The 19,462-nt window shown below is 37.2% G+C and overlaps 2 protein-coding genes across 3 annotated transcripts; one reads left to right on the forward strand and one right to left on the reverse strand.

Annotated features, from left to right (window-relative positions):
- Positions 1-2,609: 2,609 nt before the first annotated feature.
- On the forward strand, positions 2,610-6,791 carry LOC116322167. Of its 2 annotated transcripts, none has more exons than XM_039598406.1 (6): positions 2,610-2,688; positions 2,892-3,236; positions 3,368-3,718; positions 5,340-5,444; positions 5,826-5,890; positions 6,355-6,791. In XM_039598406.1, the coding sequence occupies exons 1-6, from the start codon at positions 2,646-2,648 to the stop codon at positions 6,490-6,492; spliced, it is 1,047 nt and encodes a 348-aa protein (XP_039454340.1). In that variant the 5' UTR covers positions 2,610-2,645; the 3' UTR covers positions 6,493-6,791. The 2 variants fall into 2 exon arrangements, with proteins under 2 accessions (XP_039454340.1, XP_031598039.2); XM_031742179.2 differs by having other exon boundaries at positions 3,368-3,722; positions 6,355-6,489.
- A 6,182-nt stretch (positions 6,792-12,973) lies between these two features.
- LOC116322166 lies at positions 12,974-14,752 on the reverse strand. Its single transcript, XM_039598191.1, has 6 exons — positions 14,665-14,752; positions 14,239-14,568; positions 13,715-14,068; positions 13,458-13,583; positions 13,302-13,360; positions 12,974-13,193 (listed from the first exon to the last, which is right to left on the reverse strand). Exons 1-6 carry the CDS (start codon positions 14,750-14,752, stop codon positions 13,053-13,055), a joined length of 1,098 nt encoding a protein of 365 aa, XP_039454125.1. The 3' UTR covers positions 12,974-13,052.
- Between the last annotated feature and the right edge of the window lie 4,710 nt (positions 14,753-19,462).

Genomic DNA, 19,462 nt, shown 5'->3' on the forward strand with positions numbered 1-19,462 from the left:
AAAAAAAGCTAGTCAATTTGAAACTCCTAATGCACAAGCTAAGCTGTCAGTGTACTTTGAAGTATGTGTTTCTCACTTGTTTAATGTTCCAACTTATAGACTCAGAACCTTTTAACATTTTATTGTAAGAGGCTAATTATTACACCAATTAATAATAATGTTATTTAAATAAAATTAAATTACTGTTAAAAACTATACTAGGATTTATAGACCAACCAGTTTGTCTGATACAAAAGTAGCTCATTGCGGCTTTTTTTTTTAGCTCCTCCCTTTTTGCACGTTTACACTTACAGCATATCCTGTTGAAGCCTGTAGAGTTAAAGTTAGTTCTGAGTAAACAACTTTAGTGGTTGGCCAAAGGGCAGATAGATGGCTCACCACAGCCGGTCTGTTAGTGTAGATGTTCCATGTGGTTTTACAATTCAAAATGCCCTCACATAGTGCTGTTAGTTCACAAAGTTTGTTCCATAATAATTTTGCTTAATCAAGGAACGCATATGATATAAAAATGCATACTTATCTACTAAAAGTAAGTAAGAGTAAAGGTCCTGGTGTGCTTCTCTTACTTATGTTTCCATATATAGGACTTTGTAGGTTGTGGTAAGAACTATAGATACTCAACTCAATGTCAAAACCACTGACTCTTTTTCAGTTCGTCTCTCTCTCTCTCTCTCTCTCTCTCTTTCTCTGAAGACTCAAAAATGAAGAATCAACTGTGCACACCTTTCATTTTATAAATCGAAATATAATCTATTCTGTTCATACATATTTTATTTCATTTTTGGTATTTATTTCCATGTTTAGATATTTCAAACATGAAAGACAGGGTTGTAAAATAAAATAAAAAAATCTGCTTTTTTGTAGATTTCTACAATCACTCGATCTGTGAGAATACAATGCACTAGAACTACGTGGTTAAAGCTATGTGGTCAGACTTAGGTTATTAAGGCTGCCAAGTGAGACTTGCCTAGCAAGCATGCAGTGTTATTTAGTGGTGAATTATAATTTTCTCCTTTCCTCTGTCTGCTCAACTGACCTCATGAACCGCTCTCTAACACATACACAGATGCATAGACACACACATCCTGAGAACATAAGCAATAAGTGAGTGAAACAGACATGGACTTTCACAGAATTTCACTCAAGCAACGGAGAACAAAGCTTTTTAAAAATCCTGTAACTCTGTTTAGTCTCTCATTTGTCATGACTTTTCCCAAAATAGGCTCATTCATCAAATACTAAATTTAAATTTGAGTTGCATCAAATGAAAAAAAAACCCCAAAAAACATGACCACTTATATTTTAAAATCACAGAATTAAAAAAAATGATTGTAATAACACTACTGCGGCACACATATTTTGACATGAAAACTGCTCTAAAACTAAGCCAGAGTTGGCTATGTGATTGATAAATAAATATATAAGGGGTTAGTTGTATAAAAGATGATTAATGCCAGGCTGAGGATGTAACTCTCTGAACTGAGCAGAGAGTCCAGACTGTGGAGAACTAATCAGAGAAAATAAAGGGTGAGATCTAGAACACGGCAGCAAAACACGTTTCAGGCCTGAATGGGATAGCTGAGAATGTGAAAGGCACCAGACTGAGGCGGAGCGGTGTGGATGCTGGATAACCAGTTGCAGGTTTGAGGAGGCAGATGTGGATGAAATGATAAACTTGGACTGTTCTACTTTTACGGTCAAAGTTTATGATCTTTTATATTTAAAAGATCATAAATTTATTTATTTAAAATGGCCAATATAGAGGCCAAGACCAAAGAAGCATGGAGGGAAGTTAGACAACTATCAGAGCTGCAGAAAGGTATCCAAGCTGTCCTCTCAGTGACATTAGAACAATATGAGAAGAGCCCCACCAAGGCTGGAGACGGTGCAATACCGGAAGAGCATATGGGAGAAAGATGCAACCCATAACAACAATGCCCAGTGGCTAGCCGAGCCCCAGCAACCTCCCCAAACAGGATACAGTATCACAGTGGCAAACATCCTAGACAGAGTATAAAGCATGAAGAGTTGAGCAGCACAAGGCCCTGACATTATTCACACCTACTGGTTAAAGAAGTTAACTGCAGTTCATGAGCATCTAGCAGCACAAATAAACCAGCTGCTAATGGACAAAACACCAATGGAATATCAAACTGAAGGCCAAACCAGTCAATAATTATTGGTCTACTGGTCAATAATCTGCCTCAGTACCAACCACATGTAAGCTCCTGTACTGCATCATAGCCTCTAAGATTAAGAGCCACATGGCTCAATAAATGAGTGAGGCACAGGAAGGAGTTGGTAAGAACACTAGAGGGGCAAAACACCAGCTATTGGTTTTATTTATTTATTTGCATTGATTTAGTTGGTATCTAGTTAAATAAAAGGATGATAAGATGCAAATTGTTAATGTTAGCATTCAGTGGCTGCCTGTAGAATTAAAATATACAAATGTTCACTGCACTGGAAATTATTTGTGTTTGCTAAATGGGAGGGCGGGATATGGGGGGGTGGGGGGTAATTTGCATTTCAACCAATCACTTTGATTTGTGCTTTGCAAACATTAAACACCTTCTGACTAAATCTTCCATTTGGTGGAAAGAGTACAGTACTGTGGTACTGTGAGACAGGTCTACTGTACCACAATGATCGGAGGACTGTCTGCTTTGATTCTTCTTAGTACAACATGTAAGTGCGTCTTACCTACCTATATACTTACTATGACAACTACTTACATATACATATAGTACTGTGACATACTATTGTTGTACCATTATGAGTTAAAGGTCACATTAGATGACCTCTAAAACACTGTATAGAGAAGCAAATATGTATATGTTTCAGTGAGTTTCTCCTGTTGTGTTATGACAATTACTGTTTCTTTTCTTTAGCCTTGCTTCATACTGCAGAGGTTCCTCATCTGATCTCTTTGACTACACTTGAACTTGGTGGCAATGCCACTTTTCACTGTCCGTTCTCTGAGAAGACAGACAGATTCTTCCACTGGTATAAGCAGTCTCTTGGGAAAATGGTCCAAACAGTAGCTACAGTAGTTTATAACAAGATAGAGTTCATCAGTCCATTTAATCATACCCGTTTCCATGTCCATAAATCAAATGATCAGTGTTTTCTTACTATCAATCACATAAACAAAGAGGATGAAGCAACATACTTTTGTCAAACTGGAACCGAGTTTTTACAGCATTTCGTTAGAGGATTCTTCTTGGCTGTAAATGGTAATATATGCTACATTATGATTGGTGTATATTGGTGTTGTTTTTTTCTGTCAATAATTACAAATCTTTTCCATCTTGCAAATAACTGAGGTCAGTAATTTCTGTTCAAACTCTTTTAATACATCACACAGATTATAATCACCAGACATCTGTCTATGTGACGCAAACTCCAAAGTCATCATCAGTCCAACTTGGAAACACAGTCACCCTCCAGTGTTCATTATTCGCCAAGAACAAAGAAAGCAGTGTTCAGTGTCCCAGTGATCACAGTGTGCACTGGTTCAAAAGTGGATCAGGAGAAAACCATCCAAGTATCATTTACAGAAATTTCACTCATAGAAACAGCATGGATGATACAGAGAGACGCTGCATCTACCATCTGTCCAAAACAATACAGAACTCCTCTGATACTGGGACTTACTACTGTGCTGTCGTCACATGTGGAGCGATACTGTTTGGTGAAGGATCTAAAGTGGACACAAGTAAGTATGTACAGTCTCTAAAATCCTGAACTCTTTCATACATATAAAAACCAGGTAGGCTGAACTTGATTAGCCGCTTGGTATTTATATGGGTGATCTGTAGAAGTCAGCACAAGCCAATTCTAAAGGTTGTACTGAAATCATAATTTATATATATATATATATATATATTCTTTGAAACAGCTACATTACTTAAAATGTGGTGACATTGTGAAAAGGAAAATGTATTTCATTTTGTAGAACATTTTTACCTTTGATGTCTTACACATCTGTACTGAAAAAAAAGTAAAAGGTAAAATAAGTTTATATTACTGTTTATTTGTTACAGTAGTTGAAATGTTCAAATAACAAGTATTACTCACATCATTACACCACCACCAGCAGCCTGAACCATTAATCTAAAGTATCCATGTTGGTTATGTCAAATTTGGACCCTATCATCCAGATGACTCAGTGGAAATTAACTGTTATTACACCAGGCAAGAGCTTTCCACTCTTCTTTTGTCCAATTTTGGTAAGCCCATTCAAGCTGTAGCCTCAGATTCCTGTTTTTAGCTGACAAAGAATGGTCTTCTGCTGCTGTAGCCCATCTGCTATAATGTTCAACATGTTGCATTCACAGATGCTATTCTGCATACCTTGGCTATAATCTGAGTTATTGAGGAGTGTGGCCATTCTCCTTTGACCTCAATATCAACAAGGAATCTTCACCTAAAGAACTGATGCTAACTGGATTTTTTTTCTTCTAGATTCACTTTTCATTTTTCTATAAATCCTAGATGGCTGCGTGACGAAAATCCCAGTAGATCAGCAATTTGAAAATTATTCCCAACTTCCTGTCTGACACTATGACGCTATGTTCAGAGACGCTTAAATAATATTTCATGTCACGTTGAAATTCAGCAGATTCTCTTTATCATATCTACATGCCTACAGCTGTGGTCAAAAGGTTACATACACGCATGATGAGCATGAATGATGGTAATTTGGGAATGAATTCTGTGAACTGTTCTTTTTCATGGGTGAAATGACTTTGCACCGTAAATCTTTACCAAGATGCACAAGCTTAATTTCCTCTAATCCTCACAGGATCAAAAGTATATATACAGGCACAAAGTATACATGTACCCTCATTAATATTTGGTTAAATGTTTCTTAAAAACTTGACCAGACACCTTTGGTAGCTATCAGGATGCAGTATGGCAGAATTCAGGGTGGATATTTGACCACTTTTATTGGCAAAATTGGTCGGTTTCATGGCCTGGCTTTTAAACACTGTCTACAAATTTTCAGTAGGATTGAGGTCAGAGCTTTTGGAGGGCCATTGCAGAAGCTTAATGAAATGTTATTCATCTGTGTCACCACACTGTCAGGCTCTGGAAGAAGACCTAAACTGTCACCTCCAGTTAAGCAAACGTACAGAAATTCATCAAATATTATTATACTCAGCTTTCTGCCAAAAAATGTGTTTTGTCTGTCAACAAAGGTAAGATTCTGAGGAAGGAAACAAAAAGTTAAGCAATTTAGCATCACCAGTAAATGATGATGCTGTTAACTGTTTGCCAAAAACTGCCAAAATATAACATTTGTTTGAGTGTAGTAAACATTTCTCTTCTTCCAGGAACAGAACTGGACCCAGTTATTCTTATTCTTGGAGGACTGTTGGTCTGCTGTGTGACTGTAATCATCGTCCTCATTTCCTGCATGACTTGTTGTCATTTCAAAGGTTGATTATAGAGTCACATTTATATATTTGCATATATGATATTAATATGATTCTACTGCAGTAATATTTTTTATTTAAATTCTGTTTTTTAATAGTAAAACAAATTCTCAAAATCAGTTATTAGGCTCCAGTATTTCATAAATATTGTTAAAAGATTAGAGATTTACTGCCCACCAAGATGTCCTTGGCTAAGTTACAACCACAGGCTCATTAATCCAGATGCCCTTGAGCAAAACTCTTTCACAGTTCTCCTCAGCATATCATAACATGTGCATACATTATACACCAGGGTAAAATATTAAAAAAAATATTTGTTCATTTTTTTTCTTGGAGAATGAAAACTATTACATACTGATATGCAGCCTTTGATTTTATTAACAGGAGCAACAAGTGTTTCCCATCATCTGGGACATAACAAGTCAGTTGCAAATCCGACAAATGATTTGGTAAATATGAATTTTATGATTACAGTTTCTCCTGCTTTGGAAATCTGCTTTCCACAAACCTTCTGTCTTACCTTTCTTAGCTAATATTTTATTACATTGTTTTTCCAAAACATAAGTAAGCTACATTTTCACTAAAAAAACATAGAACAGCAGCCCAGAAGAAAAGTTTCCATACAAGACACATGATATTTGACAAGAACACACAAAGCTGATAGCCCATTCTAACATATAAAGCTTGACGAAAGATTGAGCTCTCTCCAAATCTAGCAAAATTTGAGCTGCTGTTAATGTGCTGTTCTCTGCTTTACTGTTGCCAGAGCAGGTCCATTAAAACTTCAGTCCCCTTCTGCCTTATGTGATCATCTAGTTTGTATATATGCTGTTTTTCTGACTGCTGAGTTGATAATATAGCTACAATAAAGAAAATCTAAAATATTTTTTCATTAACAAATATATTTCTGTAGGATGGAGAAGCAAAAGATGTTAACTATGCACCATTGGATTTCTCTACAAGGAAGATGAGACAAGGAAAAAAGAAGAAGAGTGACTACACAGACTGTGTGTACTCTTTTGTCAAATCAGAAGGCCAAAACCAGCAGTAGCCTCCTCTCAGAAAAGAAAATAATCCTCAGCTTGCTTAGTCATTGTTTCATTTGATTTGTAACATTGTATTTCCTTTTCCAAGACATTTTGCTGGGAACCAGTTGACCATCAAATGACATCATTTGGCAACTAGCGTTGCCAATTTTTGAACTATCAATTAAGGGACACTCTGGTGTGCCAGAAGCACAATGTACAATAAGCTGGGCAAACTGTAAATATGCACTATGTGCATAATTATGTATACTGCACTATGCAAATATTTGTGCATATTGTTCTAATAAAAATGCAGTAAAATGTTGGTATTCAGTTTAATTAATATTTCATTTAAAACAATAAAGGAAAAGTTAATGATAACAGAAATCACATGGGCATTTTCTCTGAAAAATAAGAAAAGAAAATTGAAATAAAATACTGTAAATAGGGCTTCAGCCACCCAGTTACATTTTCCAAGGATATTTTTTAAATCATTGCTGACAGGCTGAACCCAGGTATGTTTTTCTTCCCATTGTTCAAGATTCAAGATTCAAAGATTCAAAGTGTTTATTGTCATGTGCACAGAAGAAATAGCATTTCTCTGTGCACTGAAATTCTTCCTTTGCTGTCCATACACGGATGCCAAGTTAGGTAAGGGTTAAAGGAACAAGATAAATAAGGATAAAAATAAGACAAGATATTAAGATGAATAAATATAAAAATAAGGATAAAAATAATGAAAGATAAATAAATAAGTAAAAAAAGCAAGAGAGTGAGACAAGTGATGTCGTATGCAGATATCGATGTAGATGCATGTACAAAGGAGCTTAATGTGCAAAATGAATTTATTCTGCAAAGTGTCCTGATGTGCAAATTGCAGTTGAGGTAGATCAGCTGTTCAGGAGTCTGATAGCAGTGGGGAAGAAGGAGTTGTTGAGTCGGGACATTCTGGATTTCACACTTCTAAACCTTGGTCTCGAGAGTAGAAGTGTGAACAGTCTGTGTTGAGGGTGTGTGGAGTCTTTGATGGGGATGGAGGCAGCTCTCCTCTGGACTCTGCAATGGTAGATGCTCTGCACAGTGGGCAGCGGAGTCCTGATGATCTTCTCCGCAGTTGTTATCACTCTCTGCAGGTGTTTGCAGTCCATAGCAGTAGTGCTGCCGTACCATGCAGTGATGCAGCTGGTCAATGTGCTCTCCACATGGCAGCTGTAGAAGCTGTTGAGGATCTTGGCCGACATACCAAATTTCCTCAGCCTCCTCAGGAAATATAGCTGCTGCTGAGCCTTCTTGACCAGCTGTGTGGTGTTCAGTGTCCAGGTGAGGTCCTCACTGATGTGGACGCCCAGGTACCTAAAGCTGCTCACGCTCTCCACTTCACTCTCCCAGATAAACAGCAGCTGGTGAGGCCTCTTCTTCTTCCTCATGTCCACTATCATCTCCTTTGTTTTATCAGTGTTGAGGGTGAGGTTGTTGTCCTCACGTCATGACACCAGACTAGTTACCTCTTTCCTATAAGCCACCTCGTCCCCACCAGTGATGCGACCGATCACTGCAGTGTCATCCGCAAACTTCAGTATGATGTTCTCTTTGTTGGAGGCGATGCAGTCATGGGTGTACAGGGTGTAGAGGATGGGGCTGAGGACGCAACCCTGTGGTACAGACTGAGGCCTGCCAGTCAAAAAGTCTTGTAGCCAGTCACAGAGGGTGGGGTGCAGGCCAAGTGTAGACAGTTCGTGGATGAGTTTGTGAGGGATGACTGTGTTGAAGGCGGAGCTGTAGTCAACAAAGAGTACCCTGATGTAGGAGTCATTGTTTTCCAGGTGGGAGAGGGAATAGCGAAGGGCAGCAGCATTGGCGTCTGACGTAGACCTGTTGGGCCGGTAGGCATACTGCAGGGGATCCAGAGTGTGTGGAATATTGCTCTTGATGTAGGCCAGCACTACTCTGTCAAAACACTTTGCAATGATTGGAGTGAGGGCAACTGGTCTGTGGTCTCTGGGCTTTTCTTGGGGAGAGGGATGATGGTTGTGGTCTTGAAGCATGTGGGAACGATGCTCTGGCTGAGGGAAAGGTTGAAGATGGATGTGAGAACATCAGCCAGCTCGTTAGCACATGCTCTAAGGGCCAGTGATGTTGTCTCGTCCTGCTGCCTTGCGGGGGTTGATCATCCTCAGGACCTTGTGTACTTGGTCTATGAACCCACTGGCGGGGGAGAGGGTCGGGGGTTCTGAAAGGTGATGGAGGGACAGGGGGGTTCTGAAAAGGTCTGGGAGGTTGGAGGTTTGGGGGGAGTGGGTGGATCTGACCCATACACGTGATGTGCTGCATCATTCTTCACATTGTTCTTTCCTAGTCCATACTTCAGCTTTTATAAAGTGCTTTTCAAACTCAAACATTTTATGAGTTTATTTTGGATTACTTTCATTCACCTGGACTTTTTTTTTTTTTGTTGGGTTTTTTTTTTTACATGGATGTTAGATTTCAAACAGCGAAGAAACAGCCAATTACTCGTGTAGTAAATTGACAGATTGTTTGAAAGTGGGAAAGAGAGTATTTTCATATTCATTGCACACAGTATAACCGACCTGGTGAGGAAAAACCAACTCCACTAACGCTCTTCTATTGTTGTTATTTGATAAATGCAAAAAGTGAGTGGAAAATAAACTGCCCATTCCCAAACAGGACATGATCTGGTCTCTTGATTGTGAAACTTGCACCTCCAACCCAAACCAACTGAAACTATTTTGTTGCTGATAAATGCAAAAGTGAGTGGAAAGTAAATTAGTCCCAAACAGGACATGATCTCATGCCCTGTGAGATAACACACACTGGACCTTAAGTGTCCAATTTAACTTTCATACACAAACACATAAAAAGTGGCAGCCAGCTTTCAGAAAACAATATATTTACTGGAAATTTTAGGCATCCCATTGTCTTTGCTGCATCAATATAACAGTCATCTTCTCTTTATCATGATTACTGTTAGGTTGAAATTGTTAAATGTTGTCATTATTGTACTTAAATTCATAAGCCTTGCCTTAAACTGTGTGACCAAAGACATTCTTCTGTTTTTGTTCCCCTCCCCAGCCTGTTGAATGGTGAGGGGGGCTATAGTGTAACTGTAGGCACATCCTCAGCAGGAAGTCACACAAATGCACCCCCATTCATACACACTCACTCACTTGCACATACACACATGCACACACACATGCTCGCACATGCATACACACACACGGTGTTTTAACCTTTTGTGACCATAGGGGGGTTTACAATGGGTGTAGGTGTAAACTGTGTGTGGCACAATAAAAGGCTGCAGTGGGGTGACGGTTCTTCGGAGTGGTCTGAGATCGAGGGCAGAAAGGCTGCTCTGAGATCCTTCCCTTGCTAGCAAGTAAAACCGATCAATCACTGCTCTATCTTGCTTTCTTCACAGGAATAAGTCTGAACTAGCGGGCCTGTTGTAACGCAGGGCCAACAATTACTTTCATAAAAATTAATAAAACAGTGGAAAACTTTGACTGGACATCATTTAACTTCTGTTGATCTAGCACCCAGAATGAATTTAGGTGTGATTCATGGTCAGGAACAATCCCTCCATTCTCTAAGCAATCTATTTGAAAACTGTGAATGCGGTGAGTGGTGAGGTGACAACAGACAGTGGGGGAGGACTTCCCCCTTACAGCCTAGAGTTAGTTTCTGATTCAAAAAGCACATTTTAAAAGTAAAGTAAATTAAAGTAAATAAGAACACATGTGATTAGGATAGTGCAACTGGATGTCAGTTACACATGGATAATAAAATCTCACAATGACTTTATGAATACAGTCTTGTTCCTATACCTTAATATACTTTACTAGTAAAATTAGATTTCAAGGGATTGAACAAGAGAGACACTTATGAGTGTGCACACAGCCAAATGTTTATAATCCCAGCTAACAAACAATGCAAAGATCATGAGCGTGATCATGGGAGAGTTGCCAAATTAAGTGTCCTATTCAAAAATTACTTTCCTTTTGTCATTCTCACTCTTTCAGTCTTTAGACCAGCTCAGATCTTTGTGTCAGGTTTGCACCAAACCCAGGGGTTTGAAGTCCCACTCCAATTCAGGAAATGTTATGAAGCTTTTCAAATACAAATGCACATTGGGTTTGTTATATTCTTTTTACTGTTTATTACCACAAAGACACTCACACCTATAACACATCTTCTTTGAAAGCAACAGTAAAACAGCAGTGTACCAGCAGGGCAGATGGAAATACTATTATTATGGAACTAGCTGACTCATAAACAAACTCCTTTATTTTGCAGTGATGTACAGTGCATATCCCAAACCCAAAGACACAAAAAGATAAGAGTATTTTTTATGTGTGTATGGTATTGGCATGAATTACTATATTTAATTGAAAATATGTACCTGTGTGCAAAAGGAAATATCAGTTCGTATCTGGTTAGGCTAAGGCTCACTAACTGGTGCGATGCTTTCTATGTTTTTGCAAGATTATAAGATTACAGACACAAAGAATTGCAGTTACAAAGTGGCATGAGTAGAAAGGGTTAGAGGCTACAAAAAAGTTTGCTTGCATTAAATATTATTTGTTTGTGTGTTAAATGTGGGATGGGGGGTCATTTACATTTCAACTAGTTTGTGCTTTGCTAACCTTAAACACCTTGTAACTAAACCTTAGATTTTGTGGAAAGACATCAGTACTGTAAGACAAGTGTGCTGTACCACAATGAATGAAAGACGGGCAACTTTGATTCTTCTTAATACAAAAAGTTACTTAAACCTACTGTAAGAACAATATTCTAAGATACTGTCATTGCAATTTAAGTGTGTAATAAAATATTTGATAATAATATTGCATATAGTGTAATGGTAATTATATTGTCCCCAATGGAAAATTGATTTGCAGCATGTCCACTCATCAAACAACACATACATTGTAAAAAACAAAAAAACAGAAACGGCCCAAGTTTTGTCAGTCGCATCAACAAAGTTCAATGATGACAACAACACTTATGGTTTAATATTGTTAAGCATGACAATATTAGCATGTATAAAAGACTGTCTCTTGGTCTTCACTGCAGGTACTTTATACCAGCAACTCGAGGGAAGCAGCGGAGAGGATGGTCTAAACATAACAAGAAAGAGGTCGCCTTCCTCGACACCTCCCTGTTGTAAAAATCCACAAGCTAGGTCTGAGCCACAGATACAAGTCTTTCAGACAGCTTAGTATATCTGACATCCTAAAAAGTTTAGTATGTCTCAAAAATTGTATCTGTCTGTACCTATAGCACAGTCTGAGCTGCAAAAGTTTGATAAGATTGCTGTAACTGAAAACAAAATTTAGTTGGTGAGACCTGAAAGTTCACTCTGCAGTTACTGCACAAGGTGCCAGGCATGAAATGCCATCAAAACTACACAGATTGTTATACAACACATTAAATCAAATGCAGAGAATCTTACTACAGAATTGGTTGAAATCTCCTGCTTCTACAGAAATACCTCAAGAGATAATCCACTGATGGGCCCACATTATATCAGGAATACCTGTGCTTAGTACAGGTCAGGTATCTAAGCTCTGTAATGGCTGTTCAGCAAATGGTGCCCAAATTTAACATGAAATATTGATCTTTAGGCAGAGCACTTTGGAGATGCTCTGCTTGCTTAGTCATTCATTCGTCACTCGTAACATTTTATTTAGCAGTTAATCAGCAAATTATGTTATTGAACATGTGTGATTGTAAAGGGAATATTTAGATTATCTTCTTATATGGAGTAATGGTTCAATCATAATAGAATTAAATGAAAAGGACTTTTTATTTTAATGTGTTGATTTCAAAGATAAATCATGAATTTGTCATTTATTTTAATTTCATGTTGGATGGATTTAATTGATTCCATTTTCAGAGCACTTGTGTTGCACAACAACAGTCAAACCAGCATCAGTTTGCAACAGATGCAAACTGAGTTACACCTCAAATATGACGAAGTCTTTGGTGGAAAGCTGAGAAACCACACATACTTCAGACATCATTTGATTGTTTTAATAAAGCTTCTGCAAGAGCCTCATAAATAGCAAAGTTTATTTTCTGAACACCTGACATAAATAGCTGAAAGATACAAAGAACTCACACAACAAAGTAGTATTTTAGATGTTTCTGTGCAGATTTCTGTATTTCTATTACAGCGGCCACAAAGCAAAACAGAAAGAGTAAAAAAATGGGACATCCATTTAAAACACACTAAATATGCAGTTCTTCCAAACCAAATTTCATGTCTGATGACATAGTGGACTTACTTTCACATATTCATCATCTAAATGTTTTTCTTCTCAAATTCCAGTACCCAAACTCAGTGTGCAGAGTCTGGGCATGCCAATATTACATATCAGTCCAAAGTGAAAATATACTTTATTTTTCCAAATTGAACTCGTGAGTTACTAAAGGTACGCCACATCATTATTCATATTTTATGTCCAGTCATCACAAATAAATACCTCAGGTTTAAACATACAATAATACATTAGTTGCCACATAGTGTATTAGTTGATGGCACAGGGAGATGAAATACAAGCTTTGCTTAAGCATCACTTTTTCCATACTCAAAAGCTCTGACATCAGAGTAAATACAAATTGTCTCTGTTGCATTCCTTCTCCCTGCTTTGCGAGTGTTTCTCTTGGTAAAAGTTGGTGCAGCATAAGTCAATGAGTCCTCATGTCTCTGAGAAATAAAAAAAAATCTATCAACTTGTATGCACATCTGTAGACTACCACGAACAATTGCTGATAGTTTTGTTTCTATCAGACTGTTTATTTCTAAATTTCTTACTTGCTGAATTTGTTGTTCTGTCCTAGTTGTTTCTCTATTTGTTTGTAGAGAAGCAGCAGCTGGATTAAAACAATTTGAACAAAAGAAATAACTGTAAATAGTGACCGGAAGCAAACGTTTCACTGTATTTTACTTTACTGAAATAACTCTTCTTACCGGAGGTTTTGTGTTTTTCTTTGATGGTATAAATGAGGAAGGCTATAACAATCAGGCTTATGCTGAGAGCAACACATAGCAGAAAGACAACGGTGTTTGTTTTCTGCAAGTCCCAATGATGGACAACTGAAAGTATGTTGAAAAAAGCTCTTAATTAATGTGAAGTAATATTGAACTGTAAAACTACTGTTGATGTGTAATAATAATATATTAATTTTGACTAAAATATTAACATTAATTTATAGAAAAACACTTACCTTTGATATCGAGTTTTGTTCCATTTCCAAACAGTATCTCTCCACATGTGGCCACAGCACAGTAATAAGTTCCTGTATCAGACAAGCTGACGTTCCTGGAGAAGCTGTAGACACATTTCTGTTGGGAGGGAGCCTCAGGACTCCGCTCACAGTAATTACCATTGTTTCTATGACTATACATTAAACTAGGATGAGATTCATCTGGTTTGGCTCTGTACCAGTACACACTGTGATCTTCTGTACATGTTCTATTCTCAGAATTAGAGAGGACTGAACACTGCAGAGTTACTGGGTCTCCTGGATGGACTGGAGACAAAGAGTCTTGAGTGACACCAGCTATGCCTGGGTCAGGTCCTATGAAAAAAAAAAAAAATATGTTTCATTACATTCAGTTAAATCAAAACAGTTAAAATATATTAAATTAGTGCATATTTAGCAAATAAAATTGTTGCAACTAAACATAAAAACTACAAATAATTTTGCTGTTGTTGGTGCGTTAGTGTTGCTGTTTCTCTTTCACTTACCTTTGACTCTAAGAAAAGTTCCTTTCAAAAATGTCATGGTTAGCTGACTTTCTTTGATGCAGTAATAAACAGCTGTATCGCTTAACTGTGCTCCGTTGATATGTAGAACAAAAGTTCCAGGCTCTTGTTTTGTTGTAATATTATGAATCTTTTTAATAGTTGGAACATCATGAGATATTGTTGATCCTAAAACTTCAGGAAAGCTCTGAGAAACAAGTCTGATCCAAAATAAGTTTGTTGAATGCCAAAGATGATCCCGGGAACAATTTAGAGTCACATTTTGCCCAACAGCAACATTTTTGGTGTCAAAGATCTGATGATCTGAGCATCCTGAAAATTAAAAGCAGAGTCATGGTTACCAAAAGTGATATAGTCATATAATCTTTTATATTTATACACCACAGTGATTAAGAATTCTGTACTTACGCCCAGTTTTGATCAGGAGCAGTATATAAAAAATTGTCAGCATTTTCTTTTTTTTCTCTCTTGACACAGCAGATGTTTGAAGCTGCATTGTGAAAGGATTTGTCAACATTTAACCGTATCAAATGGGAGGGAACAATTTTTAGAGCAATCTTATTGGCTTCTCACTGTAGTGCTGTTTCACTGCACTACCACAATGGAAATATGCCATACCCAAAGCCTAAATACATAAAACAACACCAGCAACACACTCATGGTATTTTATTTTTGACTCACATGCTTTGTTTACAACAGTTTTCTCAAACGGAAATCAAAACAGGAAAATGTGAAGGTTGTGCGTGATGTTAGTTATTGTTCCAGATACAGGGTTACCCTATTTTATTAGTTTCGCACTTAGGTCATGAAGAAATAACTGTCATGTATATGCAAAGTAATATATTAATAGAGATAATACTTATTTACTTCATCTGCACACACACACACACATACATATCGTTATGCAATTTACCTTTCATACATACACATAAACTTGCATGCAATTCTCATGAAGCGCTCTGATTATTGGAAGTTTTAAATATTCCAGTCTGTTCTTTTCATTGACATATATTTATATGGCAGTCACTGTTTTACTATAATCACCTCTATCAAAGTGAAGAAAACAGTGGATAACTGAGACTGTGCACTATTAAACTTCTTTTGATTGAGTACTCAAAATGAATTTTGGTTCTCCTCACATTCAAAAAATGCTTTTTACATTTCAAAGTGAATAAGAATGAACGTGAATAATGCAAGTACATGTCAGTTTTATGTGTTTAATAATAAAATCCATTTAAATTAGAGTTTTTTCCACACCTGTTTTTAAATTCTAGTGTAGTAAAGTTAGACTAAAGTGGCTGAACAAGGCACACTTAATATATGGGTGTGCACACAGACAAATGCTACTGACAAAGAATGCAAAGATAATGAGCTTGATTGTGGAAAGTTGTCAAATTTAAAAACATATTCCACAGGATAAGAGGCAAAGTATAAACGCTACCTTCTAGAAGGGGGGTTCTTAAACTTTTTTACCTCTGGGCCCAACTTTTCCACTACAAGGTGACCCGGGGCCCATTCAGATATAAACACTGTAATGAATAAATTGATGTTGCTTTTGGTTTGATTTATATTTAATAACTAAATCAAATCAATGATGATGACATGATGCAATGTAATAGACATTTGTTTATCATGTGTATGTGAACCTGCACATAAAACAAAAAGCCAAACAGGTTAACAATTCATGGAACAAATCAAACTGCAAGTAGAAATTGAAAGGCTCAAGTCAGGCTTGACAGCACAAAAGTAATTAATAATTCAATTTTACTACAGCAAAAGACACACAAAAAAGGTAAAAATAAAAATTGGATCAATAATGTGGTAATAAAATAAATACATTCAAAAGAATTGCCTGGTTAAATGAATGAATAAATAAACTGTTATAAAAATTTAAAAAAACATGCAAATGAAAATATAGCTTTATAATCTGTGAGTGAATTTAAAAATAGCTTCAGCAGTAAACCTTTTTTCACTGGCAGAACCAGAAGTTACTCTTTGTATTTGAGACAAATGAACAACAACAGTCACAACAGTCCTTTTTTTGGCAAGCTGCAACTTCCCTTTTATGTTCACCTCTTAATACGACACTAGAGCCTGCCTCTGAGACACGACCTAATCCACTCTGGGTGGAATGGAGAAAAGGCTCACTCTCAGAGTAGCTTACAGTGTTGCTCTGAGTCTGTTTCGGGCTTTGGTCTTGGCTGTGGCCACAATGGAAAATCCTGATTCACACAGATATGTAGTTTTGAATGAGGGAAGTAGATTCACAGCTCTCAATGTCAGACATGGGTACTCCTTTGTGACATCAATCCAGAAGGACCCCAGGTCCAGTTTGCCCCACTGCAACTCCACCAGTGCTGTTGGTGGAAACTTCCAGAAGCTGGGATTCCAGATGTGAGGGCAAAGCAACATAATTTTCACTGGGATCCACAAAAAATGGATATTAAATCTTCATGTCCTTCTCTGGGATCCTCAGGGATTCATCAATGCAGTGGAAACATTCCTGAGCTGTGGCTCGTGTTGGTAGCTCTCCACTAAACAGCATGTCTTCATGCATACTGCTGTTCCAGCGATAATGAACAAAAACCAGCAGCAATGCACCATTCGTGACATAAGTGGACTCGTATAGTTGCAAAGAGAAAAATGAACTACTTTTTATTCTTTCCAGAGGCTGATGCTGTATGTCTAAGGCCATGATAAGGTGGCTCACAGTGTTGTTTGAGAGTGGGATGGTCAGTAGCTTCTTTGCAGCAGCCTCTCCAGTCATCATGACTTTTGGTTCGCTTTATATTTAATAACTAAATCAAATCTACTTCATTTTAACAGCTAAACCCTTGTCAAATAAAAATGATAATAACATGATGCAATGTGATAGACATTTATTTATTATGTGTATGTGAACCTGCACATAAAACAAAATGCCAAACAGGTTAACAATTCATGGAATAAAATCAATTCCTCCGGTATCATTGGATTGCATTACTCCACAGTCCACACATTGGGCTCTCCGCTCCGCCTAGTTTCCTCCATTCAGAAACCTTTACTTCAGAAAGTCAGGGTTGTACTTGTGCAAAAATGTTGCCTTTTGGGAGGGGCCCTTGTCACTTTCATCTTCATTTTTGCATTTTAAGAACTTCTGCATATATTTTGATAACTGCAAATGGCGGGGAGATTATTTTCTTCTGCTTGCTTATTGAGGCTGATTAAACAAATCCCACCAAGTGGTGGGAAGCTGTATTGTAACTCAAATTTTCATGGATAACAGTAGTCCCTGGTGTCTTCAATTAATAACTTGTGATATCCTGCGGCCCTCGCAGCCCACAGGTGTAAAACTAAAAAAATTTTGCAGCACTCAACATGCGGCTCTTAAGAATCACTCTTCTAGACAGGTTGCCAATCTATTGCTGGGCTAACATATAAATACAGATAACCATACATGCTCACACTCAGACCTACGACCAATTTGGAACCATCAGTTAGTCTAAACCCACGCATGTCTTTGGACTGTGGGAGGAAGCCAAGTACCTGGAGAGAACCCACACCGATGCAAGGAGAACATTCAAGTTCTACACACAAAAAAATCCCCAGGCTAGATTCAGACCAGGAGCTTCTTACTATGAGCAATGGTGCTAACCACTACTGGTGAAAGATTAAGTTCAAAGTAAATAAGAGGTGACTGATCTTTCGTAAAATTGTTCTTAAAGACACACAATGTGCCGGAAAAGTAGATTAAAAAACACTTATTTTGTGATGGACCTAGCTGACTCAAAATGAAATTATTTTATTATGCAGTGCTTATCCCAAAACCTAAGTTACAAAAACTTGGATTATGCTTTAGTGATTTAACATATTTGAAAATATGCAGCAGTCTGATAAAGGAAGAACTGTGTAGTTTCATTCTTTTCTTTTTCATTTGAATATTTTAGTTAAGATGGAATCAATGAAATTTACTTTAACCGATTCCATCATGTTTGTACTTGATGAAAGCTGTTAATGGTTCATGCTCTTATTTAGAAAATCTAAGTAAATGATTAACTTATTCAGATACACATGTACACATATACAGAATATTAAATGAGCAAGCTATTTGTGAGTAAGCATGTTACTAGAGTTTTTATGAATCCTCACTTCATACTGTAATTCAGAGTTCATTTATGCAGTTTGTAGTTAATTCAGGATTTAGTGTGACCTCATTTACAAAGTCTTTAAAAATGAAACAGAAAGGTCGGCATTAACAGTCAGCTGTTGTCACAACAGAGAAAAGAAACAGACAAAGCACAAAGTGACACAGAAAGATTCTGTATTATACAAACACACTCACCTGGAGCGCACCAAAAATATTCTGCACTTTGTTATTCACCCCATTGTAAATAAGCGCACTGGCTGCATTCAAAGGTCCTGCGTTTGGGTCCTGTTTTAAGATTCCTGACACTGAATTTGTAAAGGGTTTAAGACAGGAAGAAACACACTGAGCAGTTGCAGTCACAGAGGACTTTAACTTAAATATAGTGAAACATCTTCTTTTAAAATATAACAAGAATAACGTTATCACCAAACATAGTGAGTATTTCACAGAGCTTCACAAACAAGTGTAAAGATCACAAACGATAATGTCTGGAAATGGCTGTGGGATGTTTAAGAGTTTGGAATTTCTTTAGTCCGTCCTGCAGTTCCACTTTCCTCTGATTTGATCGCAGTTGATTGAAGTCAGTTAGCAAACTTTAGTCAGACAAGTCAGAGAATCAAGTCAGGCTCAGTTCCAAAGTGCACCTGAATTAAACAAATAAGATAAGTTGTTTTGTGCTGTGCCTTTAAACAGCTGAACTCACCTGATAAAAGAAAGAAAAGGGTGTGTCTGGTTTTAAAGGAAATATTTAGATAAGTAATGGTCCAATCATAACAAAATACATGAAAATGACTCTTGTTATTTTCATGTGGTACTACCAAAGTTAAAACTGAAGTATGTGATTTATTTTCAGTTGATGTTGCATGTTTTTAATTAAATCCATTTTCAGAGCACTTGTGTTGCACAATAACAGACCAGCATCACACTAGCATTAGTTTGCAACAGGAAAACCTTGGACATTGTATTTATTAATGTAAAGTTACACCTCATATATACAAATTATTTACAGTCTGTGGTGGAAACCTGAGAAACCAAGCGTACTTCAGTTATCATTTGAATGTTTTATTAAAACTTCTGCAT

This window comes from Oreochromis aureus, linkage group 2, assembly GCF_013358895.1.
Source record: "Oreochromis aureus strain Israel breed Guangdong linkage group 2, ZZ_aureus, whole genome shotgun sequence".
Taxonomy (NCBI): Eukaryota; Metazoa; Chordata; class Actinopteri; order Cichliformes; family Cichlidae; genus Oreochromis; species Oreochromis aureus.